At 37.6% G+C, this 27,224-nt stretch overlaps 1 protein-coding gene across 1 annotated transcript in view; it reads right to left on the bottom strand.

Moving 5' to 3' along the window:
• The window catches only part of ALG6 (ALG6 alpha-1,3-glucosyltransferase), a 61,672-nt gene that overhangs the window by 13,621 nt on the left and 20,827 nt on the right, over positions 1–27,224 (bottom strand). Inside the window, 8 exon segments of the mRNA XM_088835353.1 lie at positions 2,976–3,060; positions 5,203–5,288; positions 10,110–10,245; positions 11,713–11,922; positions 15,944–16,008; positions 16,655–16,737; positions 19,149–19,237; positions 20,029–20,118. Coding sequence (XP_088691479.1) covers positions 2,976–3,060; positions 5,203–5,288; positions 10,110–10,245; positions 11,713–11,922; positions 15,944–16,008; positions 16,655–16,737; positions 19,149–19,237; positions 20,029–20,118 — 844 coding nt within the window.

The following is a 27,224-nucleotide window of genomic DNA, read 5'->3' as shown; positions in this document are numbered from 1 at the left end:
ATCTAAAACAAGTTCATTGAGTCTCAGTTATTAATAAACAAAACTACTAAATACTTCAGACACAATAATCATACCTTCATCCTCCCTTGGAATCTCTGACAATTTAAAAAGTATGAAGTCAAGAAGGTCAAAATATGAAAGTGACCAATCTGTTTGAGTGTTTTTAAAACATGCAGTTCAATAAAATATATACAATGTTTTATAAAGTAATCATTTGCTATCTGGGGTTTTAAATTAAAACTTAACTCTATCTTAAGTAGTTTATACTCTGCATATTAGACATCTATCTATATACACCCAATCCAGCTGCTCAAGCAAAAAACCTGGCTCACTATCTTGTACATGCTTCACATCAATCCATCAGCAAATTCTACCTACACCATCTCCTAATACAATATTTACCCCACTTCTTTCCATTCCACCCTGCTGATGGTGGCAGAGGAGTGGTCTTAGCCACCCCTATCTTCCACTTGGACCACTACAATGACCTCCTATGTGGTAATGCCCCTATAAACCATTCTCCATTTAGCCACAATATCAGATGATGTAATCTCCTGGGTTAAAATCTTCCAACAGCTTCCCATTACACTTAGAATTAAAATCTAAACTTCTGCGTAATCTGGGTCCTGCCTTCCTCTTCCAGTCAATTTCTTAATGTCTCCCTCACTCATTTCACATCAGTCATTTCACACTTGTCCCTTTAATGTCTCAAATGTGCCAAACGTGTTCTTGCCTTAAGGAAAAAAAATTTACTTTTTATCAAGTCAGAGCCCACATCTTTTTGTAATTGGTTACTCTGACCAGTCATTCAGTTCAAGGCTCAAATGTCACTTCCCTAAAGAAGCCTTCTTTTATTCTACCTAAAGCAGTGCTACCCTAACCAAACCCCACCAGCCCTCTTTTCACTTACGAATACTTTCTTCGTAGGCTTCATTACGCCCAGATATTTTCCTATTAACTGATTCATTTTACTTACTGTCCTTGTGCCAACTAGCATGAGTGTCCCCAGTTAAGAAAGCAGGGATAATCAGCTGTCATTCATTGATATGCCAGAATCGAAAAAGGACCTGGCACGTTGCAGGACACTTAAAAAATACGTCTTGAAAATAATAGGTAAAAATCACTTGGCTACTGTTAATACATACAATAATACATATAATAAATACAATATTTATTAGTATTCGTACTACCAATTACCTCAATTATAGACCTATATTAAGAAATAATTCAATCTAGACTGAAAGGAAAACACTTTAAAATTATAATGGGAGATGTTTTTAAATCTAGTCAAGAAGAATTTAAAACATCAAAAAAATTAACTCACTATGTTTATTTTTTAAACACAATGGTTGGTATTAAAACACAACAAACAAAATTAGAAAATTAAGAGAATGAAAATGTTTTTTTCTGCTTTTAATCCTAAAAGTAATCATCTCGAACATTGCTACAGTTACCGACACTCTGAAATTCCACTTCAGCACCTTTGAAATATATAGTTATTTAGCATGGAAAATAACAATTTTACATAAGCTTGCAAATATTTCAAGTTAGGCCTACTGAAGACATCAGAATATTACTAACCACATCCCTCCTATTCTAAACATCCAACAGAATATTAACTATGGATGACTTACTATACTCAGAGTTCATCCTCCTATTCTAAACATCCAATAGAATATTAACTATAAATGACTTACTATGTTCAGAATTCATTCACAGAAACAAACAACAGAAATCATCAATAAGAAGGTAATTTTTTAGAAAAGAGGAACATGAAACTATGCTTTTTGCACTGTGGAACTGATAGGCACTTTTGAAATACTTGACTGATATGCTCTGCTCTGGCCTGTCTTTAGAATGCAATGTAAGTAAGTGGCAGTCCCAGAATGGAAACCTTAATTTCTAAAATGTTGTCCCTTTAAAGAATTCCCTGGCAGTTCAATGGTTAAGACTCCACACTTTCACAGCCGAGGGTATGGGTTTGCTGTCTGGTTGGGGAACTAAGCAAGCCACGTGGCATGGCCAAAAATTAGAAAAATAAAAAATAAAACGTCGTCCCTTTAGAAGTCCCCTAAGGCTATTTTCATAAACTAAATTTTCTTACATTTTAAAAAGATAGTCTTTAAATGTCATTTTATAGACCAAGGTACATGAAACCAATTTTAAACACCACAGAAATACAACCAGGAGGATTTATAAACCCACTCAGAGAAACCCAAAATGTAGAATATATACCCAGTCCATGTTCCAACTGACAAGTCATCTTCCTAAAAGGAGATCTGTCCCCTTTCCTCCAAAATCTTTTTTGCTCCTCTTGCACACAAATCAAACCCCAAATTATTCAACCCAATATACAAGGTCTTACACAATTTGCTCCTTTCTGACTCTTCTCTCTCCCTATTTTCTCTCCTAACTTCGACACACACTCCTACATAAAAGTCACACAAATCTCACTGGCTAACAGCTGTTCCCAGACGATTCTTTATCCTTTCCCACATCTGTACCTTCAAGGTCTTCCTCCTGTCTTAACCACTTAGTCCAAATCTTGCTCAGTTGTCAAAAGTTGGTTCCAATCCCGTTTGCTTTAAGAAACTATCTAAAACCTGTCCTTCAAGTAATGTCCCCTTTTCCCACACTATCATAGCACTCCATTGTACCTGACAGAATTTAATACCCCAGCTTTATAGCATAACAATTTAAACATGTCCATCACCACTGTTTTATTCTTTGCATTCCCTTACTGACCAACACGAGGAAATTAAATAGTTGTTGAATTAAACTGAAAGATTCTGATTGCTCAGCCTACTCCAAAACAGCACCTAAGTGTGTCAAACGCTTAGTAAATGTTTGCCAAATAAATGAATGTCTTATATCTCAATCCAATAAATCCTATTCAAAGCAGGAATATAATTATTTATATTTTTAAAAGATCAATTGCAGCAAGAATTAAGTATCTAAAATAATGAGAAACTTACCAGAGTAAATCTGAATCCTTTAGGAGAGGGGTGAAGTGTCAATTTTATACATGCAGGAAGCAGGCTCAAAAATGTAAAACAAAAGCTAAAAAATTAACAAAAATCAAACATTTGTCTTCTTTATAGAGGTATACAACTAAAGCAAAGAAACATTTTTTTAAATGTAAGGATCACATTACTTATCAACTTAAATTGATTTCTAGTTAAAATTTTTTAATGTATTAAATAATAAATTCAACACCAAATAACATTTAAATAAAATCCATACACTGAAATATGTACACACGTTAATATATATGTGATTATATAATACAGAACAAAACACTGTAGAACTAAATATTGCTTATGTTATTTTAGTATTTAGTATCTATTCTGGGAAAGATACAAAGATAGACAGCTAAAAGTCAATCAGCAAACACTCAAAACAAATGTCATGGACTCAATGAACATGACTGAGCAAACTTCGGGAGAGTGAAGAACATCGAAGCCTGGTGTGCTGCAATCCACAGGATCGCAGAGTCAGACACGACTTAGTGTCTGAACAACAACAACAAAACAAGAAAATAAAACTAGGTATAAAGAAACAATTCTGTATTTGTTATGCAAACATTCATAAAATTTACTCACAAGAGAACCTCATTAGCCCTCATTTCACAAAAGTTGATTATCTGATTTTCTACCCATGGTAAATCAGAAAGAACAAGCTGGAAAGGGAGTGGGAAGGTGCCAGAGCTTCTCCTTGTGATGACTGATGGGCAGGGAGAAAAAAGAACTCAGCAAGCACAGTCAGAGCCACTTAGTACCAAGGCAAACAGCCTTTGAAAGCCCTGAAAACAAGAGTTATAAGGCAAAATAATAACTGATTTTCCCACCTGAGGTGGCTTTGTGGCTTGTCAGCTTTACTAGCCTGCTTCCTGTTAAGGTGGGCTACAAAGGATATTCTCCAAAAGAACGGGAGGAAAGAGGCAGGCAGCACACACACACCTCCCAGTCATTCAAACACTCATGATGGTGCTGCTGGAAAGAGATCTGCAGGTTAATTAAAGTCCCTTTTCGATTTTAAGTTAATCAAAAGGGTGCTATCTTGGGCCTAAATCACTTGGAAGCCTTTAAAAGAAAGCTTAGCGGACTTCCCTGGTAGTCCACTGGTTAAGAATCTGCCTGCCAAGGCAGCAGACATGGGTTCAATCCTTGGTCCAAGAAAATTCCACAAGCCACACAGCAACAAAGCCCTTGTGTCACAACTACTGAACCTGTGCTCTAGAACCCATGTTCCGCAATAAAAGAAGCCACCTCAATGAGAAGCCCATGAGAAGCCCCACTCTTCACAACTAGAGAAAGCCCACATGCAGCAACAAAGACCCGGCGTAGCCAAAAATAAGTAATAAATAAATTAAAAACTTAAATGCTTTATTAAAAAAATTATAAAGAAGGCTTAGGCCTTCTCTGAGCTCAGACTCCAAACAGCAGTGGGAGGGGGCAGGGGATGGGGGAAGGGGGAAGGGGGGAGGAGGGGGTGGATTGGTACAGCTCTTCCTTGCCCAGATACCCTCTCCTGAATGCCTGCCTTGTGGACTTCCAGTTTGCTTAGCCAGCTCCCACAACTGTACAAGCCAATTCCTCCTAATAAATTCACACATACACACACACACAGTGACCTACTACTCATTTTACTTCTCACCCAGACTGATACACCACTGAAACTCATGACTCTTCAAGGTCATGGTAAATCATGTTTAGTATACTGTTTAAGGAAGAGGGAAGTAGTAACAATAACTTTCACATAAAATGTTTCAAATAAAAGACTTCTGTTATATGGCAGCATAAGTTTACTTTATGTGGACTATTCACTAATGAAATGGAGAAGGAAATGGCAATCCACTCCAGTATTCTTGCCCAGAGAATCCCATGGACAGAGGATCCTGGTAGGCTGCTGTCCATGGAGTCATACAGAGTCAGACGTGACTGAAGCGACTTAGGATGCATGCATGCATTGGAGAAGGAACTGGCAACCCACTCCAGTACTGCCTAGAGAATCCCAGGGACAGAGGAGCTTGGTGGGCTGCCATCTATGGGGTCGCACAGAGTTGGACACGACTGAAGCGACTTAGCAACAGCAGCACTAATGAAGATTACCTTACTCCTACGATGCCAGATAAGTGAGGTATTGCCATGACACGTTAAGAGTAGCTTATAAAACACTATATACAAACTTCATGTCTCTTACCTGGTCATTATCTGGATGTGATGTGGCAAAATATCCCTGATCTTGAGGAAGACACTGACGCTGCACCAAATATTGGCTACTTTATCCTTAAAAGAAATTTGTTAGTTTTACCTTCTAGTATGATTAAAAGAAATATTAAACTCCACAAAGTACATCCCATAATCTCTAAAGAGGTAAACTTTTGGGTCATGGGAAGTATCTGCTCACAATTTCATAACTAAGCTGATTAAACTCTCCAAAGAACACACACTCAAACAATGGGAGCTTTCTTTTTTTGCGTGGGAGGTGATCTAAATCACTCAGTTCAGTTCAGTTCAGTTCAGTCGCTCAGTCGTGTCCGACTCTCCGCGACCCCATGAATCACAGCACGCCAGGCCTCCCTGTCCATCACCAACTCCCAGAGTTCACTCAAACTCATGTCCACAGAGTCGGTGATGCCATCCAGCCATCTCATTCTCTGTCGTCCCCTTCTCCTCCCGCCCCCAACCTTTCCCAGCATCAGAGCCTTTTCCAGTGAGTCAACTCGTCGCATGAGGTGGCCAAAGTATTGCAGTTTCAGCTTTAGCATCAGTCCCTCCAATGAACATCCAGGATTGATCTCCTTTAGAATGGACTGGTTGGATCTCCTTGCAGTATAAGGGACTCTCAAGAGTCTTCTCCAACACCACAATTCAAAAGCATCGATTCTTCGGCGATCAGCATTCTTCACAGTCCAACACTCACATCCATACATGACCACAGAAAAAAACATTGCCTTGACTAGACGGACCTTGGTTGGCAAAGTAATGTCTCTGCTTTTTAATATACTATCTAGGTTGGTCATAACTTTCCTTCCAAGGAATAAGCGTCTTTTAATTTCATGGCTGCAATCAGCATCTGCAGTGATTTTGGAGCCCAAAAAAATAAAGTCTGACACTGTTTCCACTGTTTTCCCATCTATTTCCCATGAAGTGATGGGACCAGATGCCATGATCTTTGTTTTCTGAATGTTGAGCTTCAAGCCAGCCTTTTCACTCTCCTCTTTCACTTTCATCAAGAGGCTTTTGAGTTCCTCTTCACTTTCTGCCATAAGGGTAGTGTCATCTGCATATCTGAGGTTATTGATATTTCTCCCGGCAATCTTGATTCCAGCTTGTGCTTCTTCCAGCCCAGCGTTCCTCATGATGTACTCTGCATATAAGTTAAATAAGCAAGGTGACAATATACAACCTTGACGTACACCTTTTCCTATTTGGAACCAGTCTGTTGTTCCATGCCCAGTTCTAACTGTTGCTTCCTGACCTGCATACAGGTTTCTCAAGAGGCAGGTCAGGTGGTCTGGGATTCCCAACTCTTTCAGAATTTTCCAGTTTATTGTGATCCACACAGTCAAAGGCTTTGGCATAGTCAATGAAGCAGAAATAGATGTTTTTCTGAAACTCTCTTGCTTTCTCCATGATCCAGCGGATGTTGGCAATTTGATCTCTGGTGCCTCTGCCTTTTCTAAAACCTGCTTGAACATCTGGGAGTTCACGGTTTACATACTGCTGAAGCCTGGCTTGGAGAATTTTGAGCATGACTTTACTAGCGTGTGAGATGAGTGCAATTGTGCGGTAGTTTGAGCATTCTTTGGCATTGCCTTTCTTTGGGATTGGAATGAAGACTGACCTCTTCCAGTCCTGTGGCCACTGCTGAGTTTTCCAAATCTGCTGGCATATTGAGTGCAGCACTTTCACAGCATCATCTTTCAAGACTTGAAAGAGCTCAACTGGAATTCCATCACCTCCACTAGCTTTGTTCGTAGTGATGCTTTCTAAGGCCCACTTGACTTCACATTCCAAGATGTCTGGCTCTAGGTCAGTGATCACGTTATCATGACTATCTTCGTCGTGAAGATCTTTTTTGTACAGTTCTTCTGTGTATTCCTGCCACCTCTTCTTAATATCTTCTGCTTCTGGTAGGTCCATACCATTTCTGTCCTTTATCGAGCCCATCTTTGCATGAAATGTTCCCTTGGAATCCCTAATTTTCTTGAAGAGGTCTCTTGTTTTTCCTATTCTGTTGTTTTCCTCTATTTCTTTGCATTGATCACTGAGGAAGGCTTTCTTATCTCTCCTAGCTATTCTTTGGAACTCTGCATTCAGATGCTTATATCTTTCCTTTTCTCCTTTGCTTTTCGCTTCTCTTCTTTTCACAGCTAGTTGTAAGGCCTCCTCAGACAGCCATTTCGCTCTTTTGCATTTCTTTTCCATGGGGATGGTCTTGGTCCCTGTCTCCTGTACAATGTCACGAACCTCCGTCCAGAGTTCATCAGGCACTCTATCAATCAGATCTAGTCCCTTAAATCTATTTCTCACTTCCACTGTATAATCATAAGGGATTTGATTGAGGTCATATCTGAATGGTCTAGTGGTTTTCCCTACTTTCTTCAATTTCAGTCTCAATGTGGCAATAAGGAGTTCATGATCTGAGCCACAGTCAGCTCCTGGTCTTGTTTTCGCTAACTGTATACAGCTTCTCCATCTTTGGTTGCAAAGAATATAATCAATCTGATTTCGGTGTTGACCATCTGGTGATGTCCATGTGTAGAGTCTTCTCTTATGTTGTTGGAAGAGGGTGTTTGCTATGACCAGTGCATTCTCTTGACAAAACTCTATTAGCCTTTGCCCTGCTTCATTCCATGCTCCAAGGCCAAATTTGCCTGTTACTCCAGGTGTTTCTTGACTTCCTACTTTTGCATTCCAGTCCCCTATAATGAAAAGGACATCTTTTTTGGGTGTTAGTTCTAAAAGGTCTTGTAGGTCTTCATAGAACCGATTAACTTTGGCTTCTTCAGCATTACTGGCTGGGGCATAGGCCTGGATTACTGTAATATTGAATGGTTTGCCTTGGAAACGAACAGAAATCATTCTGTCGTTTTTAAGATTGCATCCAAGTACTGCATTTCGGACTCTTTTGTTTACCATGATGGCTACTCCATTTCTTCTAAGGGATTCCTGCCCACAGTAGTAGATATAATGGTCATCCGAGTTAAATTCACCCATTCCAGTCCATTTTAATTCACTGATTCCTAGAATGTCGACGTTCACTCTTGCCATCTCCTGTTTGACCACTTCCAATTTGCCTTGATTCATGGACCTAACATTCCAGGTTCCTATGCAATACTGCTCTTTACAGCACCGGACCTTGCTTCTATCACTGGTCACATCCACAACTGGGTATTGGTTTTGCTTTTGCTCCATCCCTTTATTCCTTCTATAGTTAGTTCTCCACTGAGCTCCAGTAGTCAATCAAAATTTAGATGCTCCCCAAAAATACTCAGTATTTTTCAAAGAGCAGCACATTATCCCTAAATACTGTTATTCATCTTTGGAAATTTATCTAAGAAATCTTACTTTTCGTATTCTAATTGTATTCTGATTTGTAGAATACATGTTGTTTGACCCATTTACCACATGCCTACTAGCTACTAGCAATGATAAGATGACTACTAGCTACTAGCAATGGTAAGAGTCAACTGTTAATGAATCAACAGGTTTAAAGACATTAGCAGTTGTGCTAGAATCACTTTCAAAATCATATTTGTTAACTACAGTTCTCTGATGATGAAACATATCCTCTGCAAAGCTGCTTAACTCACAGCTATGTAGGCGTAACATCAAGAAGGTAACTATCACTGACAACTGTACCATCCTACTTCCCTCTGTTGGGCCAATGAAATTGCTCTTCAGATTTTGAGGGCAACAAGTGAATGAAGGTGACCAACAATACCATAAAAATGCATGACACTCATTTTTATAATTACCATAATAAACACCATTTCTGAAATAGAAGGAAAGGCAAATAACCAGGCAGCTTACATGGAGAATTAAACTTTTCTTTATGTAAGTGTTAAGGTTAGAGGATATATAAAGAAGTTAGGAACACAATTCTGAGTTCAAACTACAGCTCTGCCGTGCACTAGCTATATGAACCTATGACCTCAGTTTTCTGATCTGTAAGAATGCGTATATATAGCTATCTCATTGCTATGGCTAAGGATCAAATAAAATTACATGTGAAGTGTCTGGTACCTAGTGAGTGGTGGTGATGGCAATAGGGATTGTTTACGATTATCAGTACGGTCACCATCATTATCCCAAGTGACAAACAAGGCTTACATTTCTGTTCCTTCACAACACCAAATTCTCTCAGTCTCTTTCTCTTCCATCCTCCCATAAACTGACTGAAAGATATTCTATAGAATTTTATATATTCAAAAATTAGAAAGATATATATGCTTTTCTAATTCTTTTTAAAAGAAATGTTTATTCAAAAGCAAATTATCTATAAATATGTTGTCTCTAACTTTATTAAAAGATCTTTTTGTTTCAGAAAAATGGTTTGTTTAATTACTGACTCTAAATCGAATTATCCATGCAATAAAAGTTTAACAAGAGTGATTAAGCTAGCATTAAATGAAATGAAATGAATGATTCTCATTAAAAATTACTAGGGATAAAGGTTATATATCTCATGAGGAATTATGAGATCTTTCTGAAGCAAACATGATTATGAGTTTAATAAATAATTTCCTAGGACTAAAAAGATAATATAACCCCCCCCACACACACACACACACAAAAATCACAAAACTGTTAACTTTGTAGCTGCGACTTTTCATGCTGTCTTTTATTATGGACTCTATTTCATTAGAAAAATGTATAACTGAATTATGGATCTCATGGAGGCATAAATACTACCTACTCATGTACTAGAACATGCCAGCTGGGCTAGAGGTTCTGCACCAGATTACATAACTAGCAAGGAATGACTGCAGGAAGAGCAGCTGAAGTCATATTCCTGTGAGTCTCCTACATGAAATCCCCAAAGGTCACAGAGAAAGGCCTGTATCAGAAAGGAGTGAGAGAAAAGTCTTTTAAACATGCCTCAAATAACCCACGATCAACTGGAAAGAGTCTTCTTAGAACTTGTAGGGTTTGTTCCCTTTCTGTAAAGAATGGCAGCCAGCAGAGAATGAAGGAAGCCACGACAGTACAAGCCAGCTTAATTAACAACACCAACCTGGAACACAAACAGAGGGAAACAGTAAGATAAGGAGAGGGCAGCAATTCTGAGAAATCAAGCTCTGGCTCACTAACTATAATAAACGCAAATGTACAGTAATGATAAATCTATGCCACCAACACAGGTTTAAGATGAATGAGAGTCTACTTAAATCACGGTTAAGGAATTTACAACTATTAATATGTGCAATTCCCCAACAAAAAGACTATCACCATCCTTATTAACATTTAACTTAGATGCCACTCCTATGCAGCCATGAAGAAAATTGTCAAATTGGGATGTCTTTCTAGTAAGTATACAACATGCTCTAAAGGGATGGAATCCTACAGCAATGTTCTACCAAGCCAATCCACATTCAGTTCAGTTCAGTCGCTCAGTCGTGTCCGACTCTCCGCGACCCCATGAATCAAAGCACGCCAGGCCTCCCTGTCCATCACCAACTCCCGGAGTACACTCAAACTCATGTTCACAGAGTCGGTGATGCCATCTAGCCATCTCATTCTCCGTCGTCCCCTTCTCCTCCCGCCCCCAACCTTTCCCAGCATCAGAGTCTTTTCCAGTGAGTCAACTCGTCTCATGAGGTGGCCAAAGTATTGGAGTTTCAGCTTTAGCATCAGTCCCTCCAATGAACATCCAGGATTGATCTCCTTTAGAATGGACTGGTTGGATCTCCTTGCAGTATAAGGGACTCTCAAGAGTCTTCTCCAACACCACAGTTCAAAAGCATCGATTCTTCGGCGATCAGCTTTCTTCACAGTCCAACTCTCACATCCATACATGACCACGGGAAAAACCATTGCCTTGACTAGACGGACCTTGGTCGGCAAAGTAATGTCTCTGCTTTTTAATATACTATCAAGGTTGGTCATAACTTTCCTTCCAAGGAGCAAGCGTCTTTTAATTTCATGGCTGCAATCAGCATCTGCAGTGATTTTGGAGCCCAAAAAAACAAAGTCTGACACTGTTTCCATTGTTTTTCCATCTATTTCCCATGAAGTGATGGGACCAGATGCCATGATCTTAGTTTTCTCAATGTTGAGCTTCAAGCCAACCTTTTCACTCTCCTCTTTCACTTTCATCAAGAGGCTTTTGAGTTCCTCTTCACTTTCTGCCATAAGGGTAGTGTCATCTGCATATCTGAGGTTATTGATATTTCTCCCAGCAATCTTGATTCCAGCTTGTGCTTCTTCCAGCCAGGGATCAAACCTGCAAACTTCCCCTGCAGTGGACCACCGGGGAAGTCCCCATAAATATTCATTGATCAAAATATTTTTCTCATTAGGAAGATTTAAAATAAAATAGTATAGAACATAACAATCTCTCCTCCATTCACCCCACAGCCACCAACACATTAATAAGAAATCACCAGGAGGTAAAGTGAAAGACCACCTTCCCCCAAGGTAAGTAAGCCAAATAAATTAGCTGAGGTAATTTTTTGAATTCTGCTATTTAAAAGCCACTCACCCCTTTCCTTTGAGGCCTTTTTTAAAACACTTGCCAAGTAAAAAACAGAAAAATGGCAAGGAGTGATAAAGTTCCATCTGCTTATAGTTTATAGCTAAGCAAAATGCCAGGGACCCTAGCAGGTCCCAGTCATAAGATACTCCAAGAACACCCCACAAAGCAAAGCCGAGACTCACAGAATTATATATGTTCCCATGTCAAGGAAATTATCTCAATAATTAAAAGAGATTTTGCATTTTAAAGAACATTTTACTTATATGATTCTGTAATAATATGTATAATCAAAACAATTTCTAAATAAAAGCTGAAATATTGAACTGATAAACAAATTTGAAATTATATATAGTGGTCTCAAATATATTAAATCTACTACTAAACAGAGCAACTGATTTGTTTAGGTTTAAAAGAACTCTAAATAAGTAACACATAGCTTTGTTTCTGCTGGGTTATTTTACAATATTACTGTAACAATATACCAAAATCAAAGCTCCAAAAGTTAAAAATACACAAAAACACTGAACTTACCAATATCACTATCCTTCCTCTATAATATGTATCAATATAAATTAATACATGTGCTTGATTGGAAATTAACAACACTGCTATGTGAAAACAGTATCACAACTAGATTTTCAGTTGAAAATGGTGAGCTGAGCACTCATGTTTACCTCCTCTCCTTTCTGCTGCTGCTGCTGCGAAGTCACTTCAGTCGTGTCCGACTCTGTGTGACCCCATAGACGGAAGCCCACCAGGCTCCCCCATCCCTGGGATTCTCCAGGCAAGAACACTGGAGTGGGTTGCCATCTCCTTCTCCAATGTGTGAAAGCGAAAAGTGAAAGTGAAGTCGCTCAGTCGTGTCCGACCCTCAGCGACAGACCCCCTTAAAATGGGGAATTTTTTTAAGTATACATTTACAGCCGCAAAGAGAACAGGGATGGGTTATAAGAGATAAAGATTTCAACACATTTGTAGAAGAGAGAAAGAGGACAGAGAAGTGGCAACCAATAAAATACACTTTTTAAAAGAAGCCACAGTTTAGTGAACACACAGAGGAAGCTCAGGCTAGCAAGGAGCCTATCCACACTGCACACCCTCAGAGAACTCTGGAAACAAGTAGGTTGGAGTACTTGAGGATGTTGAAAAGAAAACAAGAGGATTAACTGAAAATTCCAAATGGAGAAGTCACATCCCACCTCATGCCTCTGTGAAGATCATCTGGGAGCCAAAGCATTTACCCCCAAGCAACGAAAGAAGGAATATTTCTCTCCCCCAAAATGGAATAAACTATTCAAGCAATCAGTGCAGAAGTTAATACTATAGTGCAAATTCCTCCACATTGTGACATTTAAGGATGCAAGAGTGCTGGCCAGAACCCTACCATGTACCCCACCGTGGACTAAAAGTATAGAAAGCTCACATGCAGCTTTCTCTTCTGCCTTATTTTTAGAATAAACACACCAAGATCAAATAGACATTTAAGGAACACCTATGACAGAAAAGGGCTTCCCTGGTAGCTCAGCTGGTAAAGAATCCACCTGCAATGCAGGAGACCCTGGGTCGGGAAGATCTGCTGGAGAAGGGATAGGCTACTCACTCCAATATACTTGGGCTTCTCTGGTGGCTTAAATGGTAAAGAATCTGCCTGCAATGCGGGAGACCTGGGTTCGACCCCTAGGTTGGGAAGATCCCCTGAAGAAGGGAATGGCTACCCACTCCAGTATTCTCGCCTGGAGAATTCTATGAACTGTATAGACCATGGGGTTGCAAACAGTCAGAACTGAGTGACTTTCACTACCACTATGACAGAAAAAGGACCAAAGTGAAAAGGAGAAAAGACTGACCTTGGAGAATAGAAATAATTCACAGAACAGTGGGGGGAAGCAAGTAAATCGAAATTTAAGATATGTTTAGCAAATGAAAGTTAATAGAAGTGTTAGATATAAAGCAAGATAATCTTCAAAAATATAAAACAAAGACAGATGCTCATGATGGAGATGAAAGATCTAATATATGTCTAACAAGCTTCAGAAAAAAGGGAGAGAATCATAAAAAATAATTATTCATGAGAATTTCCCTGAACTGGAGTCTTCAAATGAATGATCCACAGTGTCCAAAACAACTGTCAAAAATGCCTCTGCCCAAACTAATATCAAATTTCAGAGCCCAAAAAGTAAAAAAAAGGAATGACAAAAGCAGTATCAACAATACAAATAAGAGCAGTAAATACTTACATGGTATTTAGTACCTCCCAAGTAGTGTTTTAAATGTTTAACAAATATGAATTCATTTAATTCTCAAGAGGCTTAAAAAGTAGGGTTCTTATCATCTCCATTTTACAAATGAGGAAAGTAAAGTAAATAGTAGTTAAAAAAATGTGTTCCTACAAAATGACATAATCCCAAAAGCTTCAAGAGTTTGAGTCAAGTCACAGAGAAGACACCACTACAAATTTACCAGAATGGTTAAAAGGAAAATAACTGAAAATTGTTGAGGCTGAGCACCTATACCATTGCTCACAGGAGTGCTACTTGACTGCTGCTGCTGCTAAGTCGCTTCAGTCGTGTACAACCCTGTGCGACCCCATAGATGGCAGCCCACCAGGCTCCCCCGTCCCTGGGATTCTCCAGGCAAGAACACTGGAGTGGATTGCCACTTCCTTCTCCAATGCATGAAAGCGAAAAGTGAAAGTGAAGTCACTTAGTCGTGTCTGACTCTTAGCAACCCCATGGACTGCAGCCTACCAGGCTCCTCCGCCCATGGGATTTTCCAGGCAAGAGTACTGGAGTGGGGTGCCATCGCCTTCTCCTGTTACTTGGTAGATTATGCTTAAAAACCATAGGAGAATACTTAAAATTAAACATGTGCATACCCTATAATTCAGCAATTCCACTCATAAGAAATAAATTTACATGTGTACAAAGAGATCCTTACCAGAAAGTTCAAAGCAGCATAGTTTTATCATAGCCAAAACCTGGAAACACTCCAAATGTATATCAGTAATAAAATCATGTGTACTCATGCAGTGGAATATTACAAAGCAGTGAGAAAGAGAAGAAACTACAACCACACAGAACTCCAAGAATAACTCTCACAATGTTGAATCAAAAACACCTAACACAAAGGAATACCTACTGTGCTGTCTCTTTCATATTAAATTCAGAGAAGGGGGAGAACCAAACTATAGTATTCGCAGTCAGTATGTGGCTATCTTTGAGAAAGGAGGAGGGAGCAGTACTAGGGCCGTGTACAGGGTCATTTTGGATACTAGCAATGTTCTATTTCTTGACATGGATAACAGCCAATTCATTTATGCTTTATGTATTTTTCTGAATCAGTGTTAACATTTCAAAGTATAGTTTTAAAAAATCTTATAAACAACTTCATGTTTCCTTTATCTCAGTGTTCTTGATATTATTAGACTATCTGAAAGCTATGATTCTACAAAGCCAAAAAAAAAAAAAGAGAGAGCTCAATTAGGAAAGTGGACAGAATAAAAAACATGGTGGAAGCAACTACATATTTGAATATCTTTCACAAGTCTTTTGACATATATGTATTTTAATTTTATTACTAAAATAGACTAGAGACAAAAGGAAAAATGATTACTTAAGCAATCACGGTATGGATTTTTTTTTCCCTTTGGGACAGATGGAGACAGACAGCAATATTTAATACATTAGAAGACAAACTGGAGAGCCATGTACAGATTTTATCAACTTTCCTCTACAATTTGTTTACTTGAATGTTCCTTATTTTAGGTATCAAAAATTAAACACATGAAATCCACACAGATTTAATCATTAAATTTTAGTTTCCTGAAGCTTCCAGCTACCACTATCTGTAAGGAAAGCATTTTGTTTTAAAATTCAAAAACTGGAAGTATTTCTGTCAGTGTCAGATAACGTTTACAAAAGCTAGATGTTTTACCTTTTTAATATTAGGAAAGCATCACTGTACTTGGCATTCTTTTTCTAACTTTCCACAAGAGCTAATCAGTTACCAGTGTTCTGTTCCCAAGCCAAACGGGTGTGAAAAAGCATTTCTACTTTTAATAAATCTGAACTTTACCCTTCAAGTAAACACATGATGAAGAGATATTTTTATCATTTTTAAAAGGTTTATATAAGCAAGAATCCTAGCAAATAAGACACTGTAGATGACAACATTATACAAACGGAGCCTAGCTTTCATGATGTGCATCTGACTTCACTTCCAAATCAGTAAAGGATACTGAAAATGTCCATAGTCGATAAGAATAAGGCCTGGGTACAGCAATATGCATAACGCACTAGCAATCTGTAAAGAAAATTATTATGAAATAATAAAGTAATCTGTTACTTGAATCAAACAAGGTAAATGCATAGTTTCATTTAACACAGTAGCAAATATTCCATTCTTACCTTCTATTTATCAAAATATTTCATTTTTATAAAACAACTCTTTAAATACTGAAGTTTTCATGGAAGTGACATAGCATACTCCAGTAAAAATGAAAAAAAAAATCACTAAAAGGTATTTGTTAGAGAAAGCATTTTTAGATATACAAATCAGATAAATTCATCTAAAAATTATATAAAATGACCAAAGAGAATATTCATTAACTGTGAATATGAGAATATATAGCAACTTTTCAAAATGCCTTTCAGTTGTCATTCTCCCAAGCCAACCCAACATTCAAATTTACCAGTTAAGCAATAAATTTAGCATTCTGTGTAACTCAGAAGTATATAACTTCTAAAATTCAGTGCCTCATATTACTACAGTTGGGCATTAAAATAATTACTCTAAGATAAGTTAATGTTTCTAAATGAAAATTAACTGACAGAAGATATACTGTTCTCTATTATCTATTCCCCAAAGCATAGCTTCTTAAGCTCTACACTTAATATCTAAGCTAATAAAACATTTCAGAGATGAAATGTCAAGTTACTTCAAAACCTACCTTTTTCTTAGTTGAGATTTCTTTTAAACAACAACAGTACAGAACCACTGCAGGTATGTATATCAACAAATCAGCAATTAACACTGAAAAAACAAACAAACGATTTTAAGCGAAAGTCCATCAGGATTTACTATAACCTATTAATTGGCTCCCTCCAACCTTGAATGGAAATTCTATTAACACAAGGTGCTACCCACTCTGGACAAGTTCTTTCCACATGGAGCCCCTTCCATTCCCTTCACCTCTGCCTAATTTCAACTAATATAGGACTAGAGAGTGTTTTAATTTCCTCTAATAAGTTCACACATTACATTAATTAAATGTATCTAATTCTCTTTGCCCTGACCTGGATTTAAAAATTAAGAATACTCAAAGCAAGGGAAGTAAACTTTTATTTTCCCCTCAATATCTATATGCTCCAAATTTCCTGATGCAAAAAATACCTCAAATGTGGAGACACATAGGAGAACCTTTTAAAATGTGAATATTTATTAAAATTCATAAATTTTTGCTAGTTAATGAATACAAAGAGCTTGAGAGGCCAAGGTGAGGAAGAAACTGAAAAAAAGTGGGGAAAAAAAAAGCAATTCATAATTCTGAATGTTCAGTCCTTTCAGAACAAAGAGAAACTAATATATTAAGTTTTTCAACAATACAACATAGCTATCCAAAGAGCCTATTTTTTTCTTGTACCAAAAACATATATTTAAGTTCAAGCATAAGGTAAACAATAGTAAAGTGTCAGTGTTAGATGCATGCAATCTATTTTCATTCCGAGATTCTACATTTAAGATGACACTGAAAAGCTGGAGCATATTCAAAGGGGTACAACAAGAGACCTCAAACCCATAATTACATTCAAGAAACTGGTCATCTAATAAGAGCTGAAGTATCTAAGAATGTTTAACCTGGAGAGGAGATAACTTCACATGTCTGTAAGGTGTTAGGTATAAAAAGGACCAGACTTGTTCTATGTGGCCCAAGGAAACAGAACTTCATATGACTAGTGAAGGTTCAATACAGTCATATATATACATATATATATATATATATATGTGTGAATTAACAAAAGCAGTTCCCGTCGTTTGATGGGGAGCTCGTGGTTTATAATATAAATGGCATTATTCTGAGAGAGGAATAACTTAGCTATGGCATTGGGTTTTTTTTCTTTTTGCAGCTTGAGGCAGTTGTAAAATAACTTAATGGAGCTTTTTGCAACTGTGTATTCTATAGTATTTTTTTCATTTGTTGAAATTTTAACTGTTAATGTTTTTGGCATTGTGCTTTGTACCATTTATTAAATAAAAATTTTAAAAAAAACAAAAAAAAAAGAAGGAAATTTCTAATAATTGGGGGCTCTTTGAAAATAGAACAGACTGTGTCTAAAAGTCGTGAGTTCCCTCCAGATGCAGGTACTGGCTCAGAAGCTAAATATCATGTGGTGAGTATGCAGTTCAGACGGGATTAAAGCATTCAGGAGGAGGGAGTGGTGTGGGAGAGGGAGAGGCAATGCAGGTTCTCTCTTGGACCTGAGAGTCTATCATGGGGTGAATGGTAAAGAGAACAAATCTGATTAGACTTAGAGTAATTAAGGAAAAGACCCATAAAAGCCTAAGTCTTGTAAAGGTTTTAAAAAAATATAAGCTTATTACTTTCAACTCTTAGCATACAATAAATGCTCAATAAACATTTGTTATAAAGATTAATTTAGCAACACTACACAGCAATACAATGTATGATATACAACTGTTGTTGTTTAGTTGCAGTCATGTTAACTCTTTCACAATCCCATGGACTGTAGTCCACCAGGCTCCTCTGTCCATGGGATTTCCCAGGCAAGAATACTGAAGCAGGTTGCCACTTCCTTCTTGAAGGGATCTTTCCAATCCAAGAATTGAACCTGCGTTTCCTGCAATGGCAGGTGGGCTGTTTACCACTGAACCAGTAGGGAAGCTCATACCACTGTAATTTACTTTAAAGTGAAAGGGATTTATCAAAGCAAAGGCCTGAACAATTAAAACTTTAATTCAGAGCTAACCAACTTCAGGTGAGCTAGTAATATTACCCTCACTTTACTGGGCCTCAGTTTCTCAGCTTAAGAATAACAACAGTATTTTACCTCACTTGGGTGTCCATATTATTAAGTGAGATAATAACAAATGTAAAGCACCCAGAATTATTCATTTCTACTTTTTTGTGTTTTAGTTTACATACACATTTGCTCAAATAGTATACATATATATGCATATGTATAGTTCAGTTCAGTTCAGTTCAGTTGCTCAGTCGTGTCCGACTCTTTGCGACCCCATGAATCACAGCACGCCAGGCTTCCCTGTCCATTAACAACTCCCAGAGTTCACTCAAACTCATGTCCATCGAGTCGGTGATGCCATCCATCCAGCCATCTCATTCTCTGTCGTCCCCTTCTCCTCCTGTCATCAGTTTAAAAAAATGTTTAATCCAATTTTACATTCAATGTCTACTTCTCTTTTACCTGTTGCACGCATGAAGAGCTTATGTGCCTGGCTCTCATATCCACGTGATGTATGGAGAGCAATCCAGTCTGGATTTATAAACTTTGCTCTGCAAACCAAAGCATATACACATGCACTTTATTCCCCATCACTTTTAGCAATAAGGACGCCTGAGGACATGAATCTATGTTGAGAAGTGGCCATTGCTTTTATAAAGCAATAGAGTTAAGACTTAACTCTTTGTATTTAACCATGTGAAACTGACTAAAACTAAAAAACCGAATCCACCTTGCTCATCTTCCAACAAACTCATGTAACATTTTAACTAAAAGCCCTACCTTCATGATACTTTCAGTGTGAAAACAATCTAATGTGTCACCTTTCATTTACTAAACACGTACTTTGTAAACAGCAATATACTAGGACTGAGGATCATAGCTTTATAATTTATCATCTTTTCAGTTATCATAATAGTCTACAATAAATAGCTGTTAATCATAAATCATTGCATAAAACTGAGCATAGTTATTAAAGATAAATAAAGTTTTCAATCATATTATCCAGAACACTGAAAAGTACAACTAGTTATCATGAAGTTTGGAGACATATTTTTAGTCCAGGAAGCTAATTTTTTTTAAAACATGAAACAGTAAAACAAATAAGATACGTTCAGAAGATACTGTGAAGTTCCTCAAATTTCTACTGACACACTGCAGGTCTGAAATGGAATACCACTACAGAGTTGAACTGGGTCTCCACTAAACAGAAGTGCCTTATCATCTATAAACCATTCCATGTCTGTGAAAGAAGGAATTCCAATCTGATCTTAAATCATAAGTTCCTTACTACATCTGCTAAGGGCATAAATATGTAGAGTTATGTTAAGGAAGAAAAACTTACACATATGCACATAAAAAACTATGATAAGCTGTAAGAGGTGGATAGTCCAATCCCCAATACTGTAAATTGTTATCACTGCTGTTAAAATACCTGGAAAAAAAGGAAAAAGAAAGCACCACTCCATCAATCAATATTCAAGAAACAGACTTGTATTCAATATATCATGTCATTTAACTTAATATGAAAAAAATATAAGGTAAAAAAATCATCTAAATTTTTACTTTTTCTCTTCTCTTAAAAATTTTTGTGAACTCACAATTAAAGTTGTTAGTGAGTAGTGTGACTAAATTATTATCTAATCAAAGTATTCTTAAGAGTGAAAGAGGAATCTATTTATAATTAAGCCATAACAACAGAGGTAAACCAAGATTGTCACAGGCAAATTGGAACTAGTTGTCATTCTACTATTAGTAAACTTAAACAATGACTAATACAAAAGAAAATATGCAACAAAAAGAGAATTTGCTTCTGACAGTCTAAAAATTAAAGAAACAATGTGAAATCACAATTTTAAAAAGTAAAAAATGAATGTTAAAACCATGTAAAGATTTGATTTGCAAAGAAAGAAATACTGCATGAAACAAGTAGACTTATTAATATCACTTAGAACACAATTCAACCAACATTTAATGAAAGCCTATTACATGCAAAATTCTGTGAATTAAGGAAAAACACTATATGTAAAGTTCATAAATTAATAGGCTCTTCTAACTGGTTAGAACGGGAAGAAACTACATATAAATACTGTGACTCAAGAAATGAAAATTTACATAGACTAAATAGACTACAATAAATTTACATAGACTCCTTAACTATAATTTTATAACTAGACTACTTCTTCTATCCAATTAATTTTCTCAATCATTAGAATAATTTATAATAATGGACACAAACTGTATACAACATAAATAACCACTATCCCTAAGCCTGTTTCAGTCAGTTCAGTTGCTCAGTGGTGTCCGACTCTTTGCAACCCCATGAATCACAGCACGCCAGGCCTCCCTGTCCATCGCCAACTCCCGGAGTTCACTCAAACTCATGTCCATTGAGTCAGTGATGCCATCCAGCCATCTCATCCTCTATCGTCCCCTTCTCCTCCTGCCTTCAATCTTTCCCAGCATCAGGGTCTTTTCTAATGAGTCAGTTCTTCCCATCAGGTGGCCAAAGTATTGGAATTTTAGCTTCAACCTCAATCCTTCCAATGAATATTCAGGACTGATCTCCTTTAGGATGGACTGGTTGGATCTCCATGCAGTGCAAGGGACTCTCAAGAGTCTTCTTCAACCACAGTTCAAAAGCATCAATTCTTCGGCTCCCAGCTTTCTTTATAGTCCCACTCTCACATCCATACATGACTACTGGAAAAACCGTAGCTTTGACTAGACGGACCTTTGTTGGCAAAGTAATGTCTCTGCTTTTTAATATGATATCTAGGTTGGTCATAACTGTTCTTTCAAGGAGCAAGCACCACCTGCAGTGATTTTGGAGTCCCAAAAAATAAAGTCTGCCACTGTTTCCACTGTTTCCTCATCTATTTGTCATGAAGTGATGGGACCAGATGCCATGTTCTTAGCTTTCTGAATGTTGAATTTTAAGCCAACTTTTTCACTCTCCTCTTTCACTTTCATCAAGAGGCTCTTTAGTTCTTCTTCACTTTCTGCCGTAAGGGTGGTGTCATCTGCATATCTGAGGTTATTGATATTTCTCCCGGCAATCTTGATTCCAGCTTGTGCTTCATCCAGCCTGGCATTTCTCATGATGTACTCTGCATTATAAGTTGAATAAGCAGGGTGACAATATACAGCCTTGATGTTCTCCTTTCCCTATTTGGAACCAGTCTGTTGTTCCATGTCCAGTTCTAACTGTTGCCTCCTGACGTGCATACAGATTTCTTAAGAGGCAGGTCAGGTGGTCTGGTATTCCCATCTCTTCAACAATTTTCCACAGTTTGTTGTGGTCCACATAGTCAAAGGCTTTGGCATAGTCAATAAAGCAGATGTTTTTCTGGAACTCTCTTGCTTATTCGATGATCCAACAGATGTTGGCAATCTGATCTCTGTAGGGCCACCCAAGACAGACAGGTCATGGTGGAGAGTTCTGACAAAACGTGGTCCGCTGGAGAAGGCAATGGCAAACCACTTCAGCATTCTTGCCTTGAGAACCCCATAAACAGTATGAAATAGCAAAAAAAAAAAAAAAAAAGAGCCTGTTTCAAATGGGTCACAATTTTTTGACATCACAATCCCTTACTCTGAGACTGAAAAAAAAAAATTTAAGTTGGCATTTATCATGATCCGGTTAAATAACCTACTATAGTTGGCCCTGAACAACATGTGGATTAGGGGCACTGACTCTCCATGCAGTTTAAAATCCAAGTATAATTTACAGTCAGCCATCTCTCTCCAAGGTTCCTCTGGATCTAGATTCCACAACCTCGGATTCAACCAACCATGGATTCTGTAGTACAGTATTTACTATTGAAAGAAATCCATGTATAAGGGGCCTGCACAGTTCAAACCCATGTTGTTCGAGGATCAACTGTATTCATCTTCAAAAGGTCTACTTTTCTTAGTGTCTGATACATAATATGTAGGTTTGGATGCAGAGAGTGAGGATTAATAAAATGATCAAGCCATGCTAGACAGCCATGGGCACAATACAGCATGGTACCATCTGGTGACCGGAGAAGGCAATGGCAAGCCACTCTAGTACTCTTGCCTAGAAAATCCCATGTACGGGGGAGCCTGGTGGGTTGCAGTCCATGGGGTCGCTACGAGTCTGACGTGGCTGAGCGACTTCACTTTCACTTTTCACTTTCACACATTGGAGAAGGAAATGGCGACCCACTCCAGTGTTCTTGCCTGGAGAATCCCAGGGACGGGGGAGCCTGGTGGGCTTCCGTCTATGGGGTCACGCAGAGTTGGACACGACTGAAGTGACTTAGCAGCAGCAGCAGCACCATCTGGTGACAGGTATCTACCCCAGCAGCAACATCCATGTGAACAAACCTGGTCCTGTATCTATCTGGCTGGAACTCAAAATCAAGATACAGTGAACTCAAGAAACTCCATGTAAGTCAGAGTCCCTTTCAACAGCTTGAAACTGGGAAGCTGGGCCAGGCCAATAGTGGAGACCAGAGGACCCATTTCTCTAAACAGGGTTACCTGAACACAGGTACCAAACTGTGTTATTTCCAAGTTCACGTAATGACAGGGCACGTTTGCACAAGGTTTTATTGTATTTATCCCAGAGTCGCTGAAGGACTGAACTAAACATGTAAAACTGTTAAGCAACTGCCTGACACAAAATGAGTGTACAATAGTAGTTCTAATTGGTTTCATTAGCTACAAAACCACCGGGATGGATACAGTAGTGGAAAAGCATCACAGAATTCAAAAATCACATTTTGAACAATACAATTTGATTTGTTTTTCAGCTTCTTCTAAGGCAAAAGCTATTTTTCATTTACTTTAACATCGAGATCCACTGGAGATAGCAAAGGAGGCATGGATGTTAAGCATGCAAAGATATATGCTAACAGTAAAACCACTGGTTAGACTGGGAAGAAGGAATAATAGAGCTAACAACTGTGCTACCTATCTTTATGGAAATGCATAAGAAAGGAGAGAAATTTGTGGAAGAAGATAGCTTAAAAGTGTTTCAAGTAAAGCTTCAAAATCTACCTGTAGAAACAAAGCAAATAGTTAATTCTCCTGCTTTATATGTCTTGGATCCACCTGCAAAGTTGGATAAATACCATTGGAATGTCCTTTCTCACTGAATTCCCATGTAATCTCAGTAGATGTTTTATCAATAAAAAACTCTAGCTGCCACAGCAAACTACAAAATTACTCCAAGTGTGTTAATGTTAACTTCAAGATGTAATTTTTTCTAATATATTGTGGATATTTTTGCTTCGTACAAAAATATATTCTATTTTAAAACAGTTCCCAACTTAAAGAAGTTTCAAGAACAGTTCAAAGAATGTCTATATATCAAATGTAAAAATTTAATAAAAACACCTTAAGAAAAATTCAAAGATAAGAACAGAAAGAAGATATTTCTTTTATACCTATAGACACACCAAAACAAATGATTAAAATGCAGAATACTATTATAGACTGCCGAATACTACAGCAGACAAACTTTAAAGTCATCCCTATGAACCCATCTCCTGGTATTCCTGCCATGTGTGTGTACAATCAATTCCCTCCCCTTGAGTGTGGACAAGACACGTGACTTACCTATAAACAACCAAGTACAAAAAAAGTGATAGGATGATCATTCTTATGCTTATGTTTTACATATATGTAAGATTCCATTTTGCTGGCTAAGCTACACAGTACTCCCTTTCACTGACCTGGAAGAAGAAAACTGTCATGTTTCAGTAAGTGGGCATTAATGGAGAAGCCACATAGCAAGAAACTGCAGGGAGACTCTAGAAAATAAAGGTAGCTTCCAACAAGAAAGCAAAGCCCTTAGTTTTATAGATGCAAGGAAATTAATTCTGCCAATAACTTGAGGGAACTTGGAAATGGTTCTTTCCCCAGCTGAGCCTCTGATAAGACTGCAGTCTCAGAGACAACTGGATTGCAGCCTCCAGAGACTCTGATCATAATACTGAAATAAGCTGTGCCCAGACTTCTATAATAAATGTGTTTTGGACCTCCCTGGAGGTACAGTGGTTAAGAATCCTCCTGCCAATGGAGGGGACACAGGTTCGATCCCTGGTCCAGGAAGATCACACATGCTGTACAACTGAGCCTGTGAACCGCAGCCACTGAAGCCTGCGCACCTACAGCCCACGTTCCTCAACAAGAGAAATCACTGCAATGAGAAGCCGAGCACCACAACCAGAGAGCAGCTCCCACTTGCCACAACTAGGGAAAGCCCGGCACAGCGATGAGGAACACAGGGCAACCAAAAATAAAAAATAAATGTGTTTAAGTAATTACTATTTTTGTGGTCATTTGTTACACAGCAGAAAAAGTTAATGGAATTTTTTATCTTAAAATCACACAAATCATTACAAAAAAAGATCAGCAATTCATCAGTAACATGGGGGAAATACATAAATATGCGAATTTGAGAAAGATATGATGATCAATAAATACACCAGGGGCTTCCCAGGTAACACAGTAGCAAAGAATCTGCCTGTCAGTGCAGAGACACAAGAGACGTGGGTTTGATCCCTGGGTTGGGAAGATCCCCTGGAGCAGGAAATGCTCCACTCCAGTATTCTTGCCTGGAAAATTCCACGGACAGAGGGGCCTGGTGGGCTATCCATGGGGTCACAAAGAGTCAGACATGATGGAAACTCAACATCACATGTACTCAAGGAAATGGAAATTTTAGAAGTCTGGTGTTGTTATTATTAAATATTGGTAAGGGTAAGAGACATTCTGGTATTGGTATCCATTATAACTGGCTACTTTAGAGATTCGCTTCTAGGAATCTACCTAGGAAAAAACATGTACACATGCATATAGGAGAAATGTACTTTAGTTAATCATTCCCCTACCAAAATATATTTAGGCTTCTCAAAGTTATAACAATGCTGAAATAAACAGTGATTCCTGCAATTCCTCACTTATAAAACTGTGATCTTGTTTTAAAAAGCAACATACTCAGGGTAGGTAGACACTTCTCCTACCCCAGGTGATAAACCATGCCTGCACTGAGCCAGGCATTTCTATTTATGATTGCTTTAAGGGTGGAAAAGATTTTGCTCCACAACAAAAAGAGACGTAAAAAATAAGGTATTCTTATTTTTCCTGCCTTGAATATGGTTGTACAAAGTCACAACAAAGTTACAGTGCTGGTAGCCTTGGCAGTCATCTGATCTTGGGGTAAAAAACCTCAGGATGAAAAGCCAACACGCCAAGAAGAAAGGAAAGGGAAGAAAATGGAAAAGCCTGAGTTCTTTAACTGCTATCATTGAGCCACTTTACCAGTCCTACAAAGACCTACTTATGGAGATAATTATCTTATTGCTTAAACTACTATTAGGTTTTCTACTACTTAATGCCAAAAGTGCTCTGACATCACACATTAAGGAATTATCATTATAAAAATTGTCATTTAAAGAAAAAAGTTGCTTTCCTCTATAACTGTCAGCTATGTATAATGAAATGGAATAAATCAGTTTTTAAATTTAGAATTATAAAACTGACATTGTAAAACTTTACCTGATAGATTCTAATTTCATATTTCAGACAACTATATCACTTGAAAATTTTGACTATAACTGACTTTCTAGATGAAGACAGAAAGACTTCACACTTGGAAAACTGAAGTTAAAAAATAAGAAACCATTCTCAGTCACATTACTAGGTAACAAAAATGGCAAACTAATCAAATTTGACAAAATTAGACAATTTAAAATATTAGAAATGTTATTTCCAATACAGATTTATACCCACTGTTGAAAATAGTGAACCTGTCCCAAGTATATATTTTCTGTTTTGTAAACTATGCCATTGAGATATATCTTTTTCAACGACAGTCATTATGAATGATATAACAATAAACTTCAAACTACGAAAAAAAAGAAATCACACCATTTAAACATTAGAACTTGGTGCTTTCATTGCCATAGCCTCTGATTCAATCCCTGGTCAGGGAACTAAGATCCTACAAGCTGTGCAGTGAGGTCAAAAATAACCAAAAAAAAATATGCACACATCTATTTAAAAAAAAAGAATATCAAATATTTAGCTGATCTCTATTATAAATACTCCAAATTTGGAGTAAGTAGAGCCAACCTGTTAATAGAGAGTTCAATGTGAAGTTCTTATATATAACTCTCTTTCATAAAGGAGTTAAAAGCAGTGACCAAAGCAATCAAGAGAATGATATAAACACTTTGTACAACCAGGTTTAATCAAATAATCTACCAGGTATATAATAAGTAAAAAAGAATACTGTCATCAATTATCAGAACATGTTCAACAAAAATGGCAATGCACAGATTTTTTGAAGACATAACTACAGCTAACATTTATTGAGAGCTCATTACACTTCAGGCACTGGTGTAAATGCTTTAAGTGAATCATTTTATTCAATCTTCACAATAACCCAGTGAAATATGTATTCTATTATTTCTATTCTATGAGTGATAAAACTGTGGCAGAGACAGTTAAATAACTTGCCAAAGCTCACACTGCCAGTAAAGAATACAGTCTCCGTCTGAACAC

The sequence above is a fragment of the Moschus berezovskii genome, chromosome 4 (genome assembly GCF_049115385.1).
Source record: "Moschus berezovskii isolate FMDL1 chromosome 4, NW_MosBer_1.0, whole genome shotgun sequence".
NCBI lineage: Eukaryota > Metazoa > Chordata > Mammalia > Artiodactyla > Moschidae > Moschus > Moschus berezovskii.
Note: the sequence above shows the minus strand (reverse complement) of the source record. Positions and strands in the feature narration are given on the sequence as shown.